This window comes from Narcine bancroftii, chromosome 1, assembly GCF_036971445.1.
Source record: "Narcine bancroftii isolate sNarBan1 chromosome 1, sNarBan1.hap1, whole genome shotgun sequence".
Taxonomy (NCBI): Eukaryota; Metazoa; Chordata; class Chondrichthyes; order Torpediniformes; family Narcinidae; genus Narcine; species Narcine bancroftii.
The window spans coordinates 488,761,305-488,783,017 of NC_091469.1; the positions used below are offsets into that span (position 1 = coordinate 488,761,305).

General features: G+C 47.1%; 1 protein-coding gene across 7 annotated transcripts in view; it reads left to right on the forward strand.

Annotated features, from left to right (window-relative positions):
- Nucleotides 1-41: 41 nt before the first annotated feature.
- The window catches only part of adck5 (aarF domain containing kinase 5), a 123,915-nt gene continuing 102,243 nt past the window's right edge, over nt 42-21,713 (forward strand). For 6 of the 7 annotated variants that reach the window (XM_069915093.1, XM_069915097.1, XM_069915096.1 and 3 more), the window contains exon 1: nt 42-146. In XM_069915093.1, coding sequence (XP_069771194.1) covers nt 135-146 — 12 coding nt within the window. In that variant the 5' untranslated portion in view covers nt 42-134. The remainder of the gene's footprint in view (nt 147-21,713) is intronic. The other variant, XM_069915100.1, reaches the window with a different exon arrangement.

Sequence of the window (21,713 nt, forward strand, 5' to 3'; positions counted from 1 at the left end):
GTCTTCACCCCCTCGCGCATGCGTAATGACGCACTCCAGGACGGGAGGCAGGCGGTTGCTAGGAGGGGGGACTCGGGACCGAGTTGTGCAGCGGCGGCGCCATTGGAGTCGGCGAGGGAAGGACGTGGAGGAAGATGGTGGTGAAGGTAATCACCGTGGCTGGGGATCAGAATGGGGGGGGGAGGGGGGGGTGGGGGATAGAGGGTGGGGGAGGGGGGGGTGGGGGAGGGGGGGGTGGGGGAGGGGGGGGTGGGGGAGGGGGGGGTGGGGGAGGGGGGGGTGGGGGAGGGGGGGGTGGGGGATAGGGGGTGGGGGAGGGGGGGGTGAGGGAGGGGGGGGTGGGGGATAGGGGGTGGGGGAGGGGGGGTGGGGGGAGGGGGGGGTGGGGGAGGGGGGGTGGGGGGATAGAGGGTGGGGGAGGGGGGGTGGGGGGAGGGGGGGGAGGGGGGGTGGGGGGAGGGGGGGGTGGGGGATAGAGGGTGGGGGAGGGGGGGTGGGGGAGGGGGGGTGGGGGATAGGGGGTGGGGGAGGGGGGGGTGGGGGATAGGGGGTGGGGGAGGGGGGGCTGGGGGATAGGGGGTGGGGGAGGGGGAGGGGGGGTGGGGGATAGGGGGTGGGGGTGGGGGAGGGGGGGTGGGGGATAGGGGGTGGGGGAGGGGACGGGACGGGTGGGGGAGGGGAGGGGAGGGGGAGAGGGTAGGGGGATGGGTGGGGGGAGAGGGAAGAGGGTGTGGGGGATGGATGGAGGGGAGGGGAGGGGGTTGGGTGTGAGGGTGGGAGAGGGGATGGGTATGGGGGTGTGGAGGTGGGAGGAAGGGGAAGATGGGGTGGGAAGGGGAGGGGAATGATGTGAGGGTGTGGGGAAGAGTGGACAGGGGTGGAGGGGATGGGGGGCAGGGGTGGGAGGATGAGGGTTCAGGGTGGGGAAAAAGTGGGGATGGGAGTAGGGTGGGGAAGAAGAGAGGACGGGGTGGGGGAGGGGACGGGTGAAGGTAGAGAAATAGGGTGTGGGGGTGGGAGGAAGAGGGGATGGGTATGGGGTTGGGGAGACAGGTGTGGGTGTGGGGCGGGGTGGGGGAAAGGGGAATAGGTGTGAGGATGGGGAAGAAGAGGGGACGGGTGAGGGACAGGAAAGAAGAGGGGACGGGTGAGGGGCGGGGAAGAAGAGGGGACGGGTGAGGGGCGGGGAAGATGAGGGGACAGGATGGGGGAACAAGGGCACAGGTGTGGAGGTGGGGGGGTAGAGTGGAAGATTGTGAAGGGGGGTGGATGTGGAGAGGAAGGGGGAAGAGGGGACCGGTGTGCGGGAGGGGGAAAGGGGGGATGGGTGTGAGAATGGACGTGAGGGGGCGGGTGTGAGAATTGGGGGAAGAAGGGACGGGTGTGAGGTGAGGGGACGGGTGGGGGGAAGAAGGGACGGGTGTGAGGTGAGAGAACGGGGACGGGTGGGGGGAAGAGGGGACGGGTGTGAAGGAAGAGTGTACGGGTGTGATGGTAGGTGGGAAGGATTGGAGGAAGAAGGGACAGGTGAAAGGGTGGGGGGAGAGGGGATGTGTGTGGGGGAAGTGTGAAGAGGGGATGGGTGTGGGGGAGGGGGAAGAAGGGACTCGAGGGGGAAAGGGGACAAATGTGAGGGTAGGAGAATGGGGGGGCAGGTGTGGGCATGGGGAAGAGGGGACGGATGTGAGGGTGGGAGAAGATTGACGATTGTGAGGGTGGGGGAAGAGGGACGATTGTGAGGGTGGGGGAAGAGGGATGATTGTGAGGGTGGGGGAAGAGGGACGATTGTGAGGGTGGGGGAAGAGGGACGATTGTGAGGGTGGGGGAAGAGGGACGATTGTGAGGGTGGGGGAAGAGGGACGATTGTGAGGGTGAGGGGAAGAGGGACAATTGTGAGGGTGAGGGGAAGAGGGTGAGGGTAAAGGGTGGGGAAGAAGGGATGGGTGTGAGGGTGCAGGAAGAGGTTTTTGGGGTTGGGGAAGTGGTGTTGGTTGTGAGAGTGGGGGGTGTTAGGGTGGAGGGAAGAGGGTAAGGGTGTGGGGGAGGGAAGAGGGGATTATGTGAAGGTATGGGGAAGAGGAGACCAGTGTGGGGAAAGGGGGCATGTGTGAGGGTGGGGTGAAGGGAGAGATTGATGTGGGGGAGGTGGGAAGAGGGCACAAGTGCTGGGGTGGGGGTAAGAGGGGACAGCTGCAGGGGTGTTGGGTAGAGTGGATGGCTGTGGTGAAGGGGGGACGTTTGTGGGGGCGGCTGGGGGAGCACGATGGGGGGCGGCTGGTGGAGGACGATGAGGGCGGCTGGGGGAGGACGATGAGGGGGCGGCTGGGGGAAGACGATGGGGGGGCGGCTGGGGGAGGACGATGGGGGCGGCGGCTGGGGGAGGACGATGGGGGCGGCGGCTGGGGGAGGACGATGGGGGCGGCGGCTGGGGGAGGACGATGGGGGCGGCGGCTGGGGGAGGACGATGGGGGCGGCGGCTGGGGGAGGACGATGGGGGCGGCGGCTGGGGGAGGACGATGGGGGCGGCGGCTGGGGGAGGACGATGGGGGCGGCGGCTGGGGGAGGACGATGGGGGCGGCGGCTGGGGGAGGACGATGGGGGCGGCGGCTGGGGGAGGACGATGGGGGCGGCGGCTGGGGGAGGACGATGGGGGCGGCGGCTGGGGGAGGACGATGGGGGCGGCGGCTGGGGGAGGACGATGGGGGCGGCGGCTGGGGGAGGACGATGGGGGCGGCGGCTGGGGGAGGACGATGGGGGCGGCGGCTGGGGGAGGACGATGGGGGCGGCGGCTGGGGGAGGACGATGGGGGCGGCGGCTGGGGGAGGACGATGGGGGCGGCGGCTGGGGGAGGACGATGGGGGCGGCGGCTGGGGGAGGACGATGGGGGCGGCGGCTGGGGGAGGACGATGGGGGCGGCGGCTGGGGGAGGACGATGGGGGCGGCGGCTGGGGGAGGACGATGGGGGCGGCGGCTGGGGGAGGACGATGGGGGCGGCGGCTGGCGGAGGACGATGGGGGCGGCGGCTGGGGGAGGACGATGGGGGCGGCGGCTGGGGGAGGACGATGGGGGCGGCGGCTGGGGGAGGACGATGGGGGCGGCGGCTGGGGGAGGACGATGGGGGCGGCGGCTGGGGGAGGACGATGGGGGCGGCGGCTGGGGGAGGACGATGGGGGCGGCGGCTGGGGGAGGACGATGGGGGCGGCGGCTGGGGGAGGACGATGGTGGGGGGGGCTGGCGGAGGACGATGGAGTCGATGGCCAGCAGCAAGTAGTGGGTTTGGGCAATTAAACATCATCTTGTGACATTGTAAAGAATTCCGGGAGTGTTTGCATTCTATGTGGCCAACTCTTATTGCTAAGGATTATGGGATTGTAACCATAGATGAACTTTTAACTAAGAGTGAACTTTTTTGTTCACTCTCCTGGAAGGCTGTCAAATAAATCAGTAGTAATGTGTAAGGAACAGTAGCTGTGACAGTGATGAATGTGTAATTGAAAATGTGAAAGCTGTTTCCAATTTACTATTTAAACAGCCCTATTTCCCTATGAACTTTGAGAAGGTAATGAGCACTCTAGGAATATCACTGATATTTCGTAGTGCTCCTTCTCTCATCGGTGTTAGAACTGAAGTATTAAAAAATGATTTTAAAATGGTTCCATGGTTCTCTGCTGTGCTCTTAATTCACAGATAAGTTTGCAGCGCTGGCAGACTTTAACATATGGGTGGGGGAAGAGGGGATGGGTGGGGGCAGGAAGAGATAATGCTGTAGAGGGGTGGAAAAGGGAACAGGTGGTGGGGGAGAAGGCACAGCTGAGGGTGGGGTGTTGAAGTGGGGATAGCTACATAGGAGGTGAGGGGGGGCAGTGTGAGGGGGGGGCAGGACAGGGTGATGTTCATTGACTGGCCCAAAGGATTCATATTGACGCTTTATAAGACACTAGAGCAGTAATCACTGGGAGTACAGGGTACAGTCTTAGGCTCCTTTTTTGAACGCAGGATGTGCTGCCATTGGAGAGGGTTCAGAATCAGAATTAGTCGTAATGAACAAGTCAGGAGATTCGTTGCTTTGCAACAGCATAGTGAAAATATTCATTTCAAAATAAATAAAATAGTGAAAATATGAGGAGAGACTTGTGGAGGTATTTATCATTTTGAGGGATATGGAGTAAAACATCCATTGGAGCGCCTTCATCCCTAACGTCGAAGTACTCGAGAGGGCAGAGGTCGACAGCATCGAGTCCACGCTGCTGAAGACCCAACTGTGCTGGGTGGGTCACGTCTCCAGAATGGAGGACCATCGCCTTCCCAAGATCATGTTATGTGGCGAACTCTCCACTGGCCACCGTGACAGAGGTGCACCAAAGAAGAGGTACAAGGACTGCCTAAAGAAATCTCTTGGTGCCTGCCACATTGACCACCGCCAGTGGGCTGATATCGCCTCAAACCGTGCATCTTGGCGCCTCACAGTTCGGCGGGCAGCAACCTCCTTTGAAGAAGACTGCAGAGCCCACCTCATTGACAAAAGGCAAAGGAGGAAAAACCCAACACCCAACCCCAACCCACCAATTTTCCCCTGCAGCCGCTGCAGTCGTGTCTGCCTGTCCCGCATCGGACTTGTCAGCCACAAACGAGCCTGCAGCTGACGTGGACTTTTACCCCCTCCATAAATCTTCGTCCGCGAAGCCAAGCCAAAGGAAAAGGAAAGGTGAGATACAAACCAGAGGATATTAGGTACGGAAGAAAGGGGAAAAGTGTAGGGGGAACATGGTGGTGTGTGGGGGGGAGGCGGGGGGAAGAGACTTCATACAGAGTGGTGGGGGTGTGGAATGAGTTCCCTGGTGAATTTTAAAATGTAAGAATTCAGACAGGTACATTGTTGGGAGAAGGATGCAGGGCTATGGACTGGGCGCAGGTCAGTGGGTCAAGGCAGAATAACAGTTCAGCACAGACTTGAAGGGCCTGTTTCTGTGCTGTAATGTTCTAAGGTCAGGCAATGTCGATAGTTCATTCAGAAATCTGGTGGAGGGGAGGGAAGAAACAGTCCTTGTGCCACAACTTTCTGTAGCCTTTACCTGACCATACATTGATACTTCTATATTAGACAGTGATGCAACCAGTCAGAAGGCTCACCGTAGTACACCTGTAGAAAATTTCGAGTCTTTGGTGACTTACTGAATCTCAAACTCCTTGTGATTAGCTGCGGGTGCACCTTCTTCATTGACATGGTGGCTCTAGGACAGATCCTGAGAGATGTTGTTGGTGATAGGCTGATGGCACTGTTCATTGGTAGTGATCAAATAGATTCATATCAAATGTTACTGAGGATTTATCAGCCACTGGTGAGACATAACTTGGATTATGGGGTACAGCATTAAGATCTTTATTTCTGAAAGGATGTGCTGGAATTGTTAAGGGTTTGGAGAAGATTCACAAGAATAATTCCTGGAATTAAGTGATTATTATATGAAGAATGACGCTCTTGGACTATACTTGGAGTTCTGAAGAATGAATGGGGGACCTTGTAGAAGTAATTTGAACGTTAAAAGTGCAGGACAGAGTAGATGGGGCAAAGTTATAAACCTTAGCTTCAGAGAAAATTCCTTCCAACTTCAGCCCTCTCGTCCTGGCTGGTGAATCTTTCCTGTTCTCTTTAGCATAATCACATCCTTCCCCTTGTACATCAACCAGAACTGCAAACAATACCCCATGTTTTTGAATTGAATCCAGACTGGCACCAATACCCAATCAGTCCAGATTTTCAGACTTCTACTGTATTACTAGAAGTCAGTATGCCTGGATTTAGTGTTGGAGACAAAGTACAGGGAATAGAGAAATGAACAGGGCATTATCTTTTACCAGTGAGAGGTCAATGTAAGAGTCTGGTTGAACCATTTATTGTCACATGTGCTGAGAAAAAGAGAAAAGCTTTGTTTTGTAATTTCCAGGGAAGTCAACCCATAATTACATACAGCAGGTAAATTTAAAATTTATTTCAACAGACAGCATGGTAACAGGCCATTTTCGCCCATGAGCCTGCGGCACCCAATTACACCAAATTAACCTACAACCCACAGTACGTTTTGAACGGTGGGAGGTAACAGAGCACCTGCATGAAACCCATGCAGGCACAAGGAGGAATCCAGAATCCCCCAGGGAAAACCCACAGACATGGGACAAACCTACAAACTCCTGACAGACAGCACAGGATTTGAATTCCAGTCCAGACCGCTGGCACTCTATCAGCGTTGTGCTAACCGTGTGCCCTCCTCCTCCCCAAAACTAATGCAATAATAAAACAAAAGAGGAGAATATAGTATGGTAGAAGTCCAAAAATCTGGATGCCAGAAATCTAGACCACTTGAGAATCCAGACTTTAAGAAAACTCAAACTGTTAAATTTAGCTGGCTTTTGTGTGTGTGTGTGCACATGTAAGCATCACTAGTGCACAGCAGCATTTTAAATTTTCTTTAAAACTACTTATTTTGATAAGTGAAGTGTACTACATTTGCGAATGAATAAACTATTGAATTTACCTGTTCATTGGGATAGTTGGCACAACGCCTTTACAACACCAGCAATTGGGACCAGGGTTCAAATCCCATGCTCTCTATAAGGAGTTTGTAGGTTAGTCCCGTGTCTGTGGGTTTTCCCTGGGGGACTCTGGATTCCTCCCATCATTCACAAACGTATCAGGGGTGTAGGTTAATTGAGTGTAAATTGGGCAGCAAGGACTCGTGGGCTGAAGTGGCCTGTTACCATGCTGTATGTCTAAATTTAATATAAAAATCTCTACTTAAATTTGAATTTTAAAAGTACTGCCCTAGAATCCTGAAAATCCAGACTGACACCAATACCCAATCAGTCCAGATTTTCAGACTTCTACTGTATTACTAGAAGTCAGTATGCCTGGATTTAGTGTTGGAGACAAAGTACAGGGAATAGAGAAATGAACAGTTAAAACAGGGCATTATCTTTTACCAGTGAGAGGTCAATGTAAGAGTCTGGTTGAACCATTATTTTGAACAACTGCAAAAGGATATTCCAGCTCCTTTATTCAATACCATTGTGGACAAAATGAAGGATGCCATAGGCAAGGCGTTTTGCTTCACTGGAGGCACTCCAAGGGTTGCACTCTGTAATAACATGTGTTATGATGCTTTGTTATTCTGTTTAATTTCCTAATTTTTTGAAACATCTTTGATTTGCAGTGTTTTCTTTAAATAAAGAAAGTGATTTTAGGGCTACAGCTGAGGCCTTTTTAATAGTTGATCCAATTCTTGGGTGCTGATTACACTAGGCATCGAAGATTTTGTTTCTTGAATGAACAGGTCATTTCAGCCCACAAGTCCATCCCGCCAAATTTACACCCAATTAACTTAAAGCCCCCGGTACGTTTCAAAAGGTGGGAGGAAACCGGAGCCCCCGGGGAAAACCCACGCACACAAGGAGAGAACATATAAACTCCTTACAGACAGCAAGGGATTTGAACCCTGGTCCAGATCATTGGTGCTGTAACAGCGTGGCAATAATTGCGCTTTTGGTGCATTTTATGGATTTTGGCAACTGATCTTGAAAATCACCCTAAAGTTTTCTCATCACATGCTGTTTTTTAGATATGACATATTATAATTTCCTGTCATATTTTGTCTGCTAGTATGTTACCCACACAGTGAGCTGCTTTGGTCCGTCTAAGCCGGCCTGGGCATGCCCTCAGTGCAGGTGCTATGCAAATGTTGTCTTAGGCCTGGGCATGTGCAGTGAACTGGAATTCACTGTCTGTATTGTTCTGATGGCTGGCTCTTTCCTCCCTTGGCTCCACCCTTATCTACCCCAAAATAAACCTTGGTTTTTCCACCTTACCTCAGATTCATTTGAGGTCTATTGTGTCTTCCAGCCATTGATTGTAAGCTATTAAAAGCGAGTTCGTACTCCTCACTTGTCTCCGAGTGCAATCAGTCGTGTTACAATTTTAATAGCTTAACTTTGAAGCAAGGTGGAAGCCCTGTTGAAGCCAGGCATGCTCCAGGTCGACACTCTGTTCCCTGAGGCCCCGGAGGAATTCACCTACTGGCTGGAGTGCTTCCAGTCCTACCCTGATGGCCACACAAGACGTCTTCCACTCTGATAGTCTTTGGGGATATCTACTTCTCCTTGAATCAGCCCCAAAGGGTTCGCTGTCATCAGGGATTGTGCAACTTATGAGTTGGCCATTGAAGGGTTGAAGGCCCACTACATGAGGCCCCAGTACGACCTGCTGGTGAGGCACCGACTCTCTCAATGTTGGCAGCGTCAAGGTGAGTCGCTGGACAATTTTGTTCTTGAACTGTGGTCCCTTACTTACAAAACTGTCACAGCCCGGGTGAGAGAGGAGGAACAAATCCGGGACACCCTCGTGGCAGGAGTGGTCGAGGTACGTGAGGCAGGGGTTGCTAGAATTGGGTAAGAAAGACTTGGCCAGAAATCTGGAGCTGGTGAAATTGCTCGAACAGGCCCAACTGGGAGCTGATGACCTCACAGGCGAAAGTGGTGCCTTTTCAGAGAACCACGTTTTTGGGGCACTGGTGACCCCCGCAGCCCCAGTGCCGACTGCTGTGGCCATGTGTGACCGGGGATGCTACTTCTGTGGACAGCACAGCACCCTCACCCACGCCCAATGCCCCGCGAAGGACTCCGTGTGCTCAGGATGCAGTAAACGAGGGCACTGGGTAAAGGTCTGCAAGGCAAAATGGAACCTAAAGAGGGTGACCACGTGTGCAACCCAGGTATCATCATTTGACCTGTGCCTGGATCCTGAAGAGCCAGCCTCAGCCTCTCCATGCTGCTCGGCTCCAGTCTCTTGCTGCGCCTCATGGTGAGACCTGCCACCAGAAGTAAAGCATCGTGGGAAGCTGCAGTGGCCATCTTGCATGCATCTTGATTGATGCCACCTAGTCGTCCTTTGGATCAAGATGGAAGGCGGCCATCGTGCCCCACCTTGTGGTCGACGTCATCTTGTCTGCCTGCGGGCCAAGAGGAGACAGTTGACATCAGCATGGGGAGTGACAGGGTTTCAAAACGTATGGGGGTTGTAAGTCAATTAGGTGGGCTGTACAGCACTGTATTTCTAAATTTTAAAAAATTAACCAAATCCTGATTTGAAGAGCATGGGTAATTCTGTTCATGTGGTAGAGCCAATATTTTTCCACCAATATTTCTCCCTCCCAGAGTTTTGCAGTTTGTTCGATCAAGTTCCCCATGGAATGGAATGGAGTGAATCTGCAGGAGAATTGGCAAATTGTTCAACAAAGGTCCACACCCAACTCCAGAACAAAAAGCACCCCAACCTTGCCAGTGTGCAGAGTTTGGTGAATGTTGTATTTCACCACCAAAATGGACAGATTTATGAGTAGGAAAGGATTTGAGGGATAAGGACAAATGCAGGCTAATAGGTCAAACCCAGAATGCCAATTTGATCACCATGGGCGATTGGAACAAAGGTCCTGTTCTGTTCTTTATGACTTCTTTATGGAGGTTGGAGTTGAGTTCATTCTGTAATGTATCTGTGTTAATATTTAGGTTAATGTTAAGCTACAATTTCATGTAAAAATGCCTTAGTAAAGTAAGTTATAGAGTTAAATGTATTTCTACTGATGGAATTGTGGGCTCGTACAAGGTCTCGCAAAGGTCACAGTACATTTATAGAGAACCACTGGTCATCAGTCGATGGAAAAGAAAATAGTGATTTGGAAAGTTATAGCTGAACACTATGTAAAAGAAAAGATTTTTGGGGAGGGAGGAGCTAAAACAATTTCTTGAGAGTAGAGTTATGAGCCCAAAAGACTCGAAAACCCAGCAGCAACAGACATTCACCAAGATAGTAGCTACGTAAACAAAACTGGTTTTATTTTCTTAATACATAACAATAAGATTGGTACTTATCACTATTAAATTTACCAAAATTAACCCCCTTTTAATTCTCAACATGCATGTTCACAGTCCAATTATTTGCTTTTCACTTCTCCAAGTTCCCTGGCATCAGGTAATCTTCCACATTGTGCACAGAATTAAACATATTCACCAAGCACTGGTGCTTTAACTTAAATTGTTATCGTTTAGGAAGGTCTTTGTTTGTTTCAGAGAGATATTCATTGTTCATTGGGCACAAACTGATCACGTTCAATCAGCAACTGACGTGTCTTACCGAAGAAACTTGCCTCCTCTTAGGTTTTCCAAAAGGTAAACACAATAACTAACCACAACCTCTGCAATTCACGACAGAGATTTAGAATAAACTCAGAACTCAAAACCCGTCTTGAAATGGGGTCTTGCACCAAGTCTACCAATTTGCAGCCTTCGCACAAACTTGCAGAATACTCTGACAAACAATGGATGTTTTCTCTCGGTGTGCAAAACCACATGGCCCCTCATTGTGCAACAGACGCCATCCAGGCTTTTAAACGTCTGGCACCAGTTTAGAAGCAAAAGTTCTCAGTTCTTGAGCCTGGACACTGTTCAAACCTGGTGGTCCATTTAACACCTACTTGTGAAAGCACTTCCCATTGTCTCTGTAAAGCCAATTGCAGGCATTAAGTCTACCCTTGCATAGCTCCTGCATTCCAAATGTGATGTTTGTTTTGGAATGTGACCTAATAAATAAACCTCTCAATTTTACTCTTTTAAAAATTTTTAATCATAATTTTATGAACAGTAGATCCTTTGAGTAGCAGTTACTGCTGAAAGAGATGGAGTTAGAAAAATATTAGAATTGAGTGTGAGATACAGCATGAGAGAAAAAATTAGATTAAAAAAAACTTAGAGGAAATTGAAAGACAAAGAGATTTGAGGTGGAGGAAGCCAGGGAAAAAAGGGAAATTGAGAGAGAAATGGAGGTTTGGGAAAATTCAGTTAAAGTTTTGTATTCAATCCAGACCTTAAATTAAAGCCGTGAACCTTTCAAAAAGGTCATCATTCTGCCACATTTGCAGATAAAAATCATAATGTGAAATTTGTGCCCAAAATACCTTTTCAAAAGGGTAACATGAAATACCAAAATAAGGTAGAAAATAAATGGGGAAACCTTTTCATCCAGTTTGCAATTATTGTAAGAAAGCTGGTCATGGTAACGAACTGTTTTTCCTTGAAGGGAAAGAGGGAACCAGCAGGACTAGATGCTTGTATTCAAAGAGAAGGAAGTAAAAATGGTCTGGAATTGTTGGCAAAATTAGGAAGGAGTTCAAAACATTTGTGTCAGGAGGTAAGGATATCCCCGCAGTAAAGGATCCAATTGATTTTGGGGATGAATGTGGAATTGTTGCCAGTGAAAGTGTTGAGCAAACTGATTTAAAGTCTAAAAACTTTGCCAGTGGAAAAAGGGCTGGACAGATTGATTTACAGAAAGCTTGTAAAATACAAAAACAAGAAGCCTGTCAGATTCAAAAGTAAGAAACAGACTGAGAGATAAAAAGTGACTCATCAGCCAATTTAAATGTTTCTTTGTTGAACTCTGATTCTAAACTTGAAAATATGGAAGTTGTTAAAATAGGGATTAGATCAAGCTTACCAGTAGATGGTAGTTCGTTGTTATTAGGAAATGATTTGGCATAGGATAAAGTTGTTCCTGCAGTGAAATTAAGAAAGATTTAGATACATACTCGCCATGTGCAGTGACGAGGGCGATGGTTTAAAAAAAAAACCTTGCCAGTGTAAACAGTGATGTATAAAATGATTTAAAAGGGTTGAAAGTCTATGACAGTGAACTGTAGCTGGAAAAGGACTTGTCACTATCCAGAGCAAAATTAAAAGAAAAACAAAGTGAAGGTACTGATCTAGCTGAAGTTAGAGAGAAAGTACTCTCTGATGAGGAAATTAAGAAAGTGCCAGTCGGATATTATTTTAATGAGGATTTATTGATGAGAAAATGGAGGTGATGTGAGATTAGTACCAATGAAGAGTAGGCAGTGGTTCACCAGGATGTAATTCCTAAAACCTATAGGAATGAAATTTTAAGCATAGCCCTTGGCACACCTTTAGGTGAGCACCTTGGAGTAAAGAAAACTACCTATAAAAATTTAAACAACTTTATTGGCCTAATTTAAGAAAAGATGTTGAGATTTCTGTAAGACCTATCACATTTGTCAAGTTGTGGGGAAACCTAATCCGGGTCCACTAGTTGCATCTTTAAAGCTTATTCCTGTTTTTGGAGAACCTTTTTCTAAAGTAATTGTGGACTGTGTTGGTCCAATGCCTAAAACAAAAACAGGAAATGTATATTTGTTGACCATTATGTGTGCCACTTCCAGGATTCCTGAAGCCATACCACTGGTAAAGATTTTCACTTTGTTTTGTCTGCCTAAAGAAATACAATCAGATCAGGGGAGGAATTTTATGACGGGTGTATTTCAACAGTTTATAAATTGGGAGGTAAACAAATGTGCATCATCTGCATATCACCCAGAATCTCTGGGAACTTTGGAGAGGTTCCATTCAACTTTAAAAACTATGATGAGGTCTTATTGTCAAGAAAATGAAGAGAATTAGATGAAGGTGTTCACTTAGTTTTGTTGCAGTAAGGGAATTGGTATTTGGACATGAAGTTAGAGGAACTTTAAAGTTGTTGAAACAACAATGGGTTAATGAGAATTTGCAGTTGAATTTGTTGGATTATATTTCAAAATTTAAAGGTTGATGGGAAAAAATGTGTACAAATAGCTAAGGAGAATTTAAAAGTGGCTCAAGATGAAATGGAAGTCTGAAATGACAGAACAGCAAGGCAGAGGTTGTAAACCAGGGGATAAAGTATTAATTCTGATCTCAACAATGTCCTGTTGGAGCAAGATTTTCAGGGCCTTATGAGATAAAATCTAAGGTAAATGAAGCTAACTACATCATTAAAATTCCTGACAGATGTTAACCAGAAAATTGCTATGTCAACATGTTAAAACTTTATTTTGAGAATTTGGTTGTTAGCCAGAAACAACCTTCAAAAGGGGTCTTGATTGTGAGTGGTTGAGGATCACGAGACCATAAAAGCTGACTCTTGTGAGAGTCATTTTAAAGAGAAATTGTTTGATAAACTTTTAAAAGCCAATCGATGTTAATTTAGCCAAGAGTGAATTTTTGTCATGTTCAGGTGATTTATCTTGGTTATGTGGTTGCCCAGGGAAAATGGGAGCATTTTCAGGTTAAAGTTCAGACAATTTCTGAATTTCCTATACCCATGGGTAAGAAAGCTGTGCGGAGATTTTTAGGAATGGTTGGATATTTTAGGAAGGTCTGTAAAAACTTTGCTGACGTTGCCCTTCCCCGACTAATCTTTTGAAGAAGAGTGAAAAGTTTATTTGGACAGCAATGTGTCAGGAAGCATTTGATAAACCTGTACTTAAACCATCTAATTTTGGGGGGAAAAAAGGATGACTGATGGTATTAAGCATCCAGTGGCTTATGTACATAAGAAATTCAGTTGCCACTAAAAGGATTGAAAAATAACTATTGAAAAATAATTATTATGCCTTGTATTAGCTCTCTCTTTGGCTTGGCTTCGCGGACGAAGATTTATGGAGGGGGTAAATGTCCACGTCAGCTGCAGGCTCGTTTGTGGCTGACAAGTCCGATGCGGGACAGGCAGACACGGTTGCAGCGGTTGCAAGGGAAAATTGGTTGGTTGGGTGTTGGGTTTTTCCTCCTTTGTCTTTTGTCAGTGAGGTGGGCTCTGCGGTCTTCTTCAAAGGAGGTTGCTGCCCGCCGAACTGTGAGGCGCCAAGATGCACGGTTTGAGGCGATATCAGCCCACTGGCGGTGGTCAATGTGGCAGGCACCAAGAGATTTCTTTAGGCAGTCTTTGTACCTCTTCTTTGGTGCACCTCTGTCACGGTGGCCAGTGGAGAGCTCGCCATATAACACGATCTTGGGAAGGCGATGGTCCTCCATTCTGGAGATGTGACCCACCCAGCGCAGCTGGATCTTCAGCAGCGTGGACTCGATGCTGTCGGCCTCTGCCATCTCGAGTACTTCGATGTTAGGAATGAAGTCGCTCCAATGAATGTTGAGGATGGAGTGGAGACAACGCTGGTGGAAGCGTTCTAGGAGCCGTAGGTGATGCCGGTAGAGGACCCATGATTCGGAGCCGAACAGGAGTGTGGGTATGACAACGGCTCTATACGCTTATCTTTGTGAGGTTTTTCAGTTGGTTGTTTTTCCAGACTCTTTTGTGTAGTCTTCCAAAGGCGCTATTTGCCTTGGCGAGTCTGTTGTCTATCTCGTTGTCGATCCTTGCATCTGATGAAATGGTGCAGCCGAGATAGGTAAACTGGTTGACCGTTTTGAGTTTTGTGTGCCCGATGGAGTTGTGGGGGGACTGGTAGTCATGGTGGGGAGCTGGCTGATGGAGGACCTCAGTTTTCTTCAGGCTGACTTCCAGGCCAAACATTTTGGCAGTTTCCGCAAAACAGGACGTCAAGCGCTGAAGAGCTGGCTCTGAATGGGCAACTAAAGCGGCATCGTCTGCAAAGAGTAGTTCACGGACAAGTTTCTCTTGTGTCTTGGTGTGAGCTTGCAGGCGCCTCAGATTGAAGAGACTGCCATCCGTGCGGTACCGGATGTAAACAGCGTCTTCATTGTTGAGGTCTTTCATGGCTTGGTTCAGCATCGTGCTGAAGAAGATTGAAAAGAGGGTTGGTGCGAGAACGCAGCCTTGCTTCACGCCATTGTTAATGGAGAAGGGTTCAGAGAGCTCATTGCTGTATCTGACCCGACCTTGTTGGTTTTTGTGCAGTTGGATAACCATGTTGAGGAACTTTGGGGGGGCATCCGATGCGCTCTAGTATTTGGCGGCAAAACTCTGCATGTCAAACTGCATGAGTTTTTCAAGCTTTGTTGGGACCAAGGAAAACTGCCTCAGAACCTTCGTGATGGCATCATCATCACCCTGTACAAAAACAAAGGCGAGAAATCAGACTGCTCAAACTACAGGGGAATCACACTGCTCTCCATTGCAGGCAAAACCTTCGCTAGGATTCTCCTAAATAGAATAATACCTAGTGTCACCGAGAATATTCTCCCAGAATCACAGTGCGGCTTTCGCGCAAACAGAGGAACTACTGACATGGTCTTTGCCCTCAGACAGCTCCAAGAAAAGTGCAGAGAACAAAACAAAGGACTCTACATCACCTTTGTTGACCTCACCAAAACCTTCGACACCGTGAGCAGGAAAGGGCTTTGTATTAGCTCTACAACACTTTGAAATATATGTTTGCACTTTATGGGTTTAATCATTGTTTATGCTGATCAAAATCTGTTGGCATTTTGAGTAAAATTAAAAATAAGAATTGGAGGTTATTGAACTAGAGTTTAATTTTGCAAGAATATGACTTGATTATATTTGTTTGTATATTATGTTGTGTAAGAATGTGAAATCTATCAAAAACAAATGGGAGATTGTAATTTAAAATTGTGACCTTGGAGTTCGGAATTTTCCTTTGTGGAAGGAGGTGTAATGGATCTGTGTTAATATTAATATTTAGGTAATGTTAAGCTACAATTTCATATAAAAATATCTTAGTAAAGTAAGTTATAGAGTTAAATGTATTTCTAGTGAGGGAATTGTGGGCTGTTACAGGGTCACAAACAGTTTACAGCACATTTACAGAGAACCATTGTACTGAGAGAGAATTCATTCTTGGAGTCAACATGTGTGGAAAGCAGAACCATAATGGAACAGAAGTGTTCTTAATTTAAACTCAAGTACCAGATGTGGTTCTTAAAAGCAATTAAGCCTCTTAGAACAAAGATGAAGTCAAAGGTTGTTATGGATATGTAGTGGTTTTGGAAAAGACTAGAGGTTTTGCAAAAATGAAACTAAAACTATTAAGGATTCCAGGTCATATGGTTTCCAAGAATTAAGACTGGCCTCGTTGATGTAAATGTCACTTGATTTGGAGAAATATATGATGAAGTTCAGACATTTTTGATTCAGTTCAAAAGTCAAGACCATGTGACACACACAGGAGTTGGAACCTTGTGAAAGAAAGAGGGTTTAATTACAGTAACTAGAATAGCTCCTAATAAAAGGAGAATACAGAAAAGTGGATTTCAAAAGGGAGACCATTTTCCGACTGCTCTTTTGAAAATAGAGTGCTGCCTCATCATGGAAGAAAACTGAAGACAGAAGATCTGAAAACTTGACCTCCTGGAAAGACGGGAGATACAGCATAAGTGTTTTTTAAATAAGTAAGAGCTCTTCTCATTTGTGCCCAGAAAATGGTCTCTATGAAAGACAATTCATCAAGAGAATTGTGAGTTGAAAGAGATCTGAAAATATATTTAAAAGTGCTTCATAATTACTTCTGAACTGCATTTTAAAAGGATCCTGAAGTCTACAAAATATTTGAAACTAGATTTTAAATGGACTTTTTAAGAATAAAGTTTAAACTGTGATGGTTTTGGACTTTAACACGCACACTTGAATTTGTGCATAGTGGGGTTAAATTTAGAGTCAAGTTTAGAGATAAGTAAGAAATGTTAGGTTATTAATAGTTTGTAGTGGCCGTGTAGCGGGCCGAATGGGCGTTCAGCGCAGTATCACAAATCGTCGCCGGCACTGTTCTTCGGTGGATGTGTGGAGCTGTAGGCCAGACCGCTGGATATTCACCTGATTAATGGACCATGCGCACGGTGCTGAGTAACGGTGCGCGGTGCTGAGTAATGGCACGTTGGTTTGCTGTGCCTCCTGCTAGAAGGCGCGGGGCCCCTACTGTGTTTAAGTTAAACCTGCCAGCTCCTCGGATCGGTGGCAAATCCATAGTGATGTCACCACCCTGTCCTGTGGAGCCCGGGATGAGATGAATATAAAGCTCAAATAAATAGTTTTGTGTTGACTGACCCGGTGTATGTGTTTTGCTTTAGTAGCTCTACCGAAGTAGCCGCTACAAGTTTAATAAAAACGATTTATTTGAATTTACCGTTGTCTGGTAAATTTTCCATTGCTGTTCCTTGGTTAGTACTAATAAGATTTTATTAGTTCGTAACAATTCAAATTAGAGCTCTATGGATTTCAAAAGGATCAAATATCAGTGGTGCGATAACGGCAGTGCTACGGAGAGCGGGGAGTAGAATCACAGCACTCCAGCAGAGTCTAACCACTCAGTCCGACTGCCGTCAGCTCTGTACAGCCTTTAAATGGCCTGTTTAAAGGAGCAGAACTGGGTCTGAGCCCAAGCTGGCCAGATTGTCAGCAGCCCTGAAGGGTTGCAGTCTCCATGGAAGCAGAGGACCGGTGTAGGGCACCAGAATACCGGGAGACCACTTCCTGTCTGGTCCATGGCAACTGGCCAGTGAGGGGCTTCTGAAGTTGATGGTCACTGCTGGTGACTCGAGGCAAGGAACCCACACACAAAATGGGCTGCTGGAGACTGCAGTCAGGGGGCTCTCACCAGGCGGTAGATGCTGGACACTGGCTCAAAACTGGCTGAAGGGGTACCAGGTATCGGAACTGGGATGCGAGAGGGCACCGAAGGGTTCTTAATTGGAGGTTTGGTCGTGAAGCTGATGGTTTAGACTGGACTGTGACTGTGGAGGTGTGGGAGCACTGGAGGCGAATCCAGGGCCACTCGATGACTCTGGAGGGACTCTAGTTTCTTTCTCTTTCTCCTGACTGTAAGAGGCACTTCAGGCAATTTCTGCCAATGGCAAATCAGTCTGCCTTGCAGCAGACAAAAATAAATTTTGCGTAATGTGACACTATTTTTATTACATGACCATAAATTGAATCTTGATTTCTGGACTTTATAAGAATGAAGATTATATGGGGATAATGCAGTAAAATGATGAAGATCAGCCTTGATTTTGTGAACGATGGAGTAGATTTTAAAGAGCTGGAAGCTGGCTGTTCCTCCCATTCATGAAATCTGGGAATCCTGTCTTCTGAATTGCGTGGGAGAGTCTAGGATGAGAGGGCACACTTTCAAGGTTGAAGGGTGTCCACTTAGAACAGAGATGTGGAGGAATTTCTTTAGCTAGAGGGTGGTAAATCAGTGGAAAATGTTGCCACAGGCTGTTTTGTAAGCCAGGCCATTTGGTGTATTTAAGGCAGACATTGATATGTTCGTGATTAGACACAGCATTAAGGGTTACGGGTAGTGGGGGTGAGTTAGAAAATGGATCAGCACATGATTGAATGATGGGGCAGACTTGATGGGTTGAGTAGCTTATTTCTTAGTCAACCATGGACCCTTAAGGATTTATTTCTGAGTTAAAGATTTTCTGTGTTGTAAGATCTAAAGCAAATGAAGAATTAAGTTTACTATATTTTCAGAATGCTTATTCCAAAGAGTTTTACTACACAATTTCTTCCACGACGTGACCTGCGCTTCGTGCCTCCAGGCAAGCAGAATGGAAAGTTGCTTGGGGCAAATGGAATTACACAGTGTCTCTGTTGTGGGTCACTGTGCTGTGTTTAGGACGGGTTGAGGTGACATCTTTCAGTTTCTGTCAGTCCTTGTTGCTGGATACTGAGAGGATGTATTTCTGCCAAATACAAATTATTCACAGTGCTCTCCTGACTACACTCCCAACGTGAACATGCAGTTTATTCAAGGCTCCAATGGCCTGAGGGCATATTCTAGGTTGCTATGTCTGAGGCAGTGCCTTTAGAACAAACTTGAAAGCAGCAATAAGGATAAAAGTAAAAAAGAGAGAATTTATTGATGCTCTGGTCAGTATTTATGCAAAATGTATAAATCACCAAAATCATTCTTGACAATTTATCTTTCTGCCGTGTGTGACCTAAAACGTCAGAGTTGAATAGCATGGAAACCGGCCCTACAGCCCAACTTGTCCATGCCAACCAAGTTGATCCCAATGTCTGTATTCCCCTCTAAACCTTTTGTATCCATGTACCTGTCAACATTTCTTTTGAATGTTACGATAGTTCTTGGCTCTACCACTTCCTCTGGCAGCTCATTCTACATGCCCTCCACCTTCTACGTGGAAAAGGTGCCCCTCAGCAGCCTTTTAAATCTGCTCCTCAATAAATCTGTGCCCTCTAGTTTCACATTCATCAAGTGTGCTGGAAGAGGCTATGACTATTTATCTTATCTATGCCCCTCATGATGTTCTATACCCCTGCCCTCCCTTCCTCATACTCTTCAGCTCCAAGGAGAGAACTCTTGAGCCTTTCCTTATAAATCAAGCATACATTCTTGGGAATCCTTTCTAGCTTGGGAATATCTTTCCTGAAAATAACCACGTTGCTCTCATTGGAGACTTCAACTTCCCTAATATTGATTGGCATCTCCTTTATGCAAAAGGTTCAGATGGGGCAGAATTTGTCAGGCGTGCCCAAGAAGGATTCCTGACAGATTATGTGGACAGGCTGACTAAAGGAGAGACTAATACTGGATCTAGGACTGGGTAATGAACCTGCTCAGGTGGCATCTCTCCACGGATGAGCATTTCAGAGCCATTGAGCACAACTCCCTGACCTTTAGCATGGCCACGAACAAGGGTAGGTGCAGACGGAATGGGAAAATATTTAATGGGGAAGGGTTACTTGTGATGGTATTAGGCAGTAATGTTGGAGAATAAAGTAAGAACAGATGTTCTCGGAAATTGCCAGCAGAAATATGGAGAATATTTGGGGACAACTTATCCAAGGTTCTGGGTATGTTTGTCCCACTGAAAGAAAGCATGGTAAGGTAAAGGAGCCATGGTTGACAAGATGAGTGGAACAGTTAGTAATGAGGAAGAAGGATGGACATAAGGTTTAGGAAAGCAAAAGTCAGGAGAGCTCATGAGAATCATAAGGTCACCAGGAAGGAATTTAAGAGAAGGCTAGAAGGCCTTGGGAAGTAGGATGAAGGAAAACCCTAAGGCATTCTATGGATTGTGTGAAGAACAGAAGGATGACTACAGTGAAGGTAGGACTGGTGGAGGGGGAGGGGGGGATCGTGCCTGGAGGCAGAACAGGTAGGGGAAGTCCTTAATGAATAGTTTGCTTCAATGTTGGGCGTTATAGTTAGCATACCATTTAGTACAACACTGTTACAGCATCAACAAGATGGGTTCGAATCTGGCACTGTTTGGAAGCAGTTTGTACATTCTCCCTGAGTCTGCGTGGGTTTTCTCCACGTGCTCCAGTTTCCTCCCACCCTTCAAAAAGTACAGGGTTGTCGGTTAACTAGGTGGCATGGGTTCATGGGGCTGTTACTGTGCTGCATGTCTAAATTTATAAAATTTAAATTTGTTCACTAAGGGGAGCACTTTGGAGAATCTGAGGTCAGAACAGGCTAGTGTGCACATTGAGGTTAATAAAAATGAAGCCATTTAGATAGATGTCCACAAGACAAGATGGAGTATACTGCAAATAACTATAGCAAGATTCCCTGTGGTAGGTTTATCCATAAAAGCATAAGGCATTGGATCCAAGGAAACTTGTCTGACTAGACTTGGAATTGGCTTGCCCAAAGAAGGCAGAGGGTGAAAGCAGATTGAGTATATTCTTGTTGGAGGTTGGTGACCAATGGTGTTTCGCAAGTATCTGTTCTGGGACCCTTGCTCTTTGTGATTTTTATAAATGACTTGGAAGAAGTGGAGGGGAAGGTCCAGTAAGTGTGCAGAGGACACGAACGTGGGGTGTGGGCGCAAGGCAATGCTAGTCGAGCCTCTTTGTGAACCTTTGTTGAAGTTGACAGTTTTTGTGTATGTTGTGTACTGGTACATGACAAAGGAATCTTGAACTGTTTTCTTTCTCCCCTCCCCCCACCCCCCCATCCATCAAATAAAGTATATATCTATCAACATGGGTCCCAGACATCACTGATCACCCTCTTGGACACTAGTACAGCGAGCAGTTATTATCTCCTTCACCTTGGCCCTGCCATCCTGTGCATCACACTAGGCTGCCTCAGCCCTGACTGCCAGCATGTTTCAGGGACATCTATAAATAGCCACATTCGTCGATAGATGTCAACTAAGGTGTAAAGGGAAGGTGCTGTAATCAGTAGAATCAACTTGAAATTCACTTGGATGTCAGTTCTGATACTGAATGATTCACCCCACGGTTTTCTTTCCCCAGTTTTTCTCTTTCCCTATCCTTCAGTCTCCTTTCTTCCCCCCTCCCTTTGTATCAGAGCTATTCTTGATCCTCTTATCCCTATCACTTCTCAGCATTTTAAAAAATCTTCTACCCCCCCCTCCACCCCCCCATTCCTATATCCACCTTGTGCCTCTTTCTCACCTGTTAGCCAGTGTTCCTCTCCTTCCCCTGCCGTCTTATTCAGAAGCTAGTCTTGTGCTTTTGTTATACCAGATGAAGGGCTCAGGCTTTATAACATTGATAACCTAGTAGTTCTGGGGTCCTGGCAAATAGAGTATAATGTTGGCAAATATGGGGTTATCCACTTTAGAAGGAAAAATGAAAGATCAGAGTATTATTTAAATGGCAAGCGATTGCAGCATGCAGAAAGACTTGGGAGTGTGTGTCGAAAAGGTTGGTTTGCAGGTACAGCAAGACACACACACACACACACACACACACACACACACACACACACACACACACACACACACACACACACACACACCTCCTCTCACTCTTCCCCCCCCCCCCCCCTAGTGCTGTTACATACAATCAAGGAAAAGAAACATTATGATACCTGCCACCCTTTGACTCAGTGCAGGCACAGCTCAATACTACTCAGAACACTAACTAAGACACTCCCCACCTTTTACTGGTTACTGGT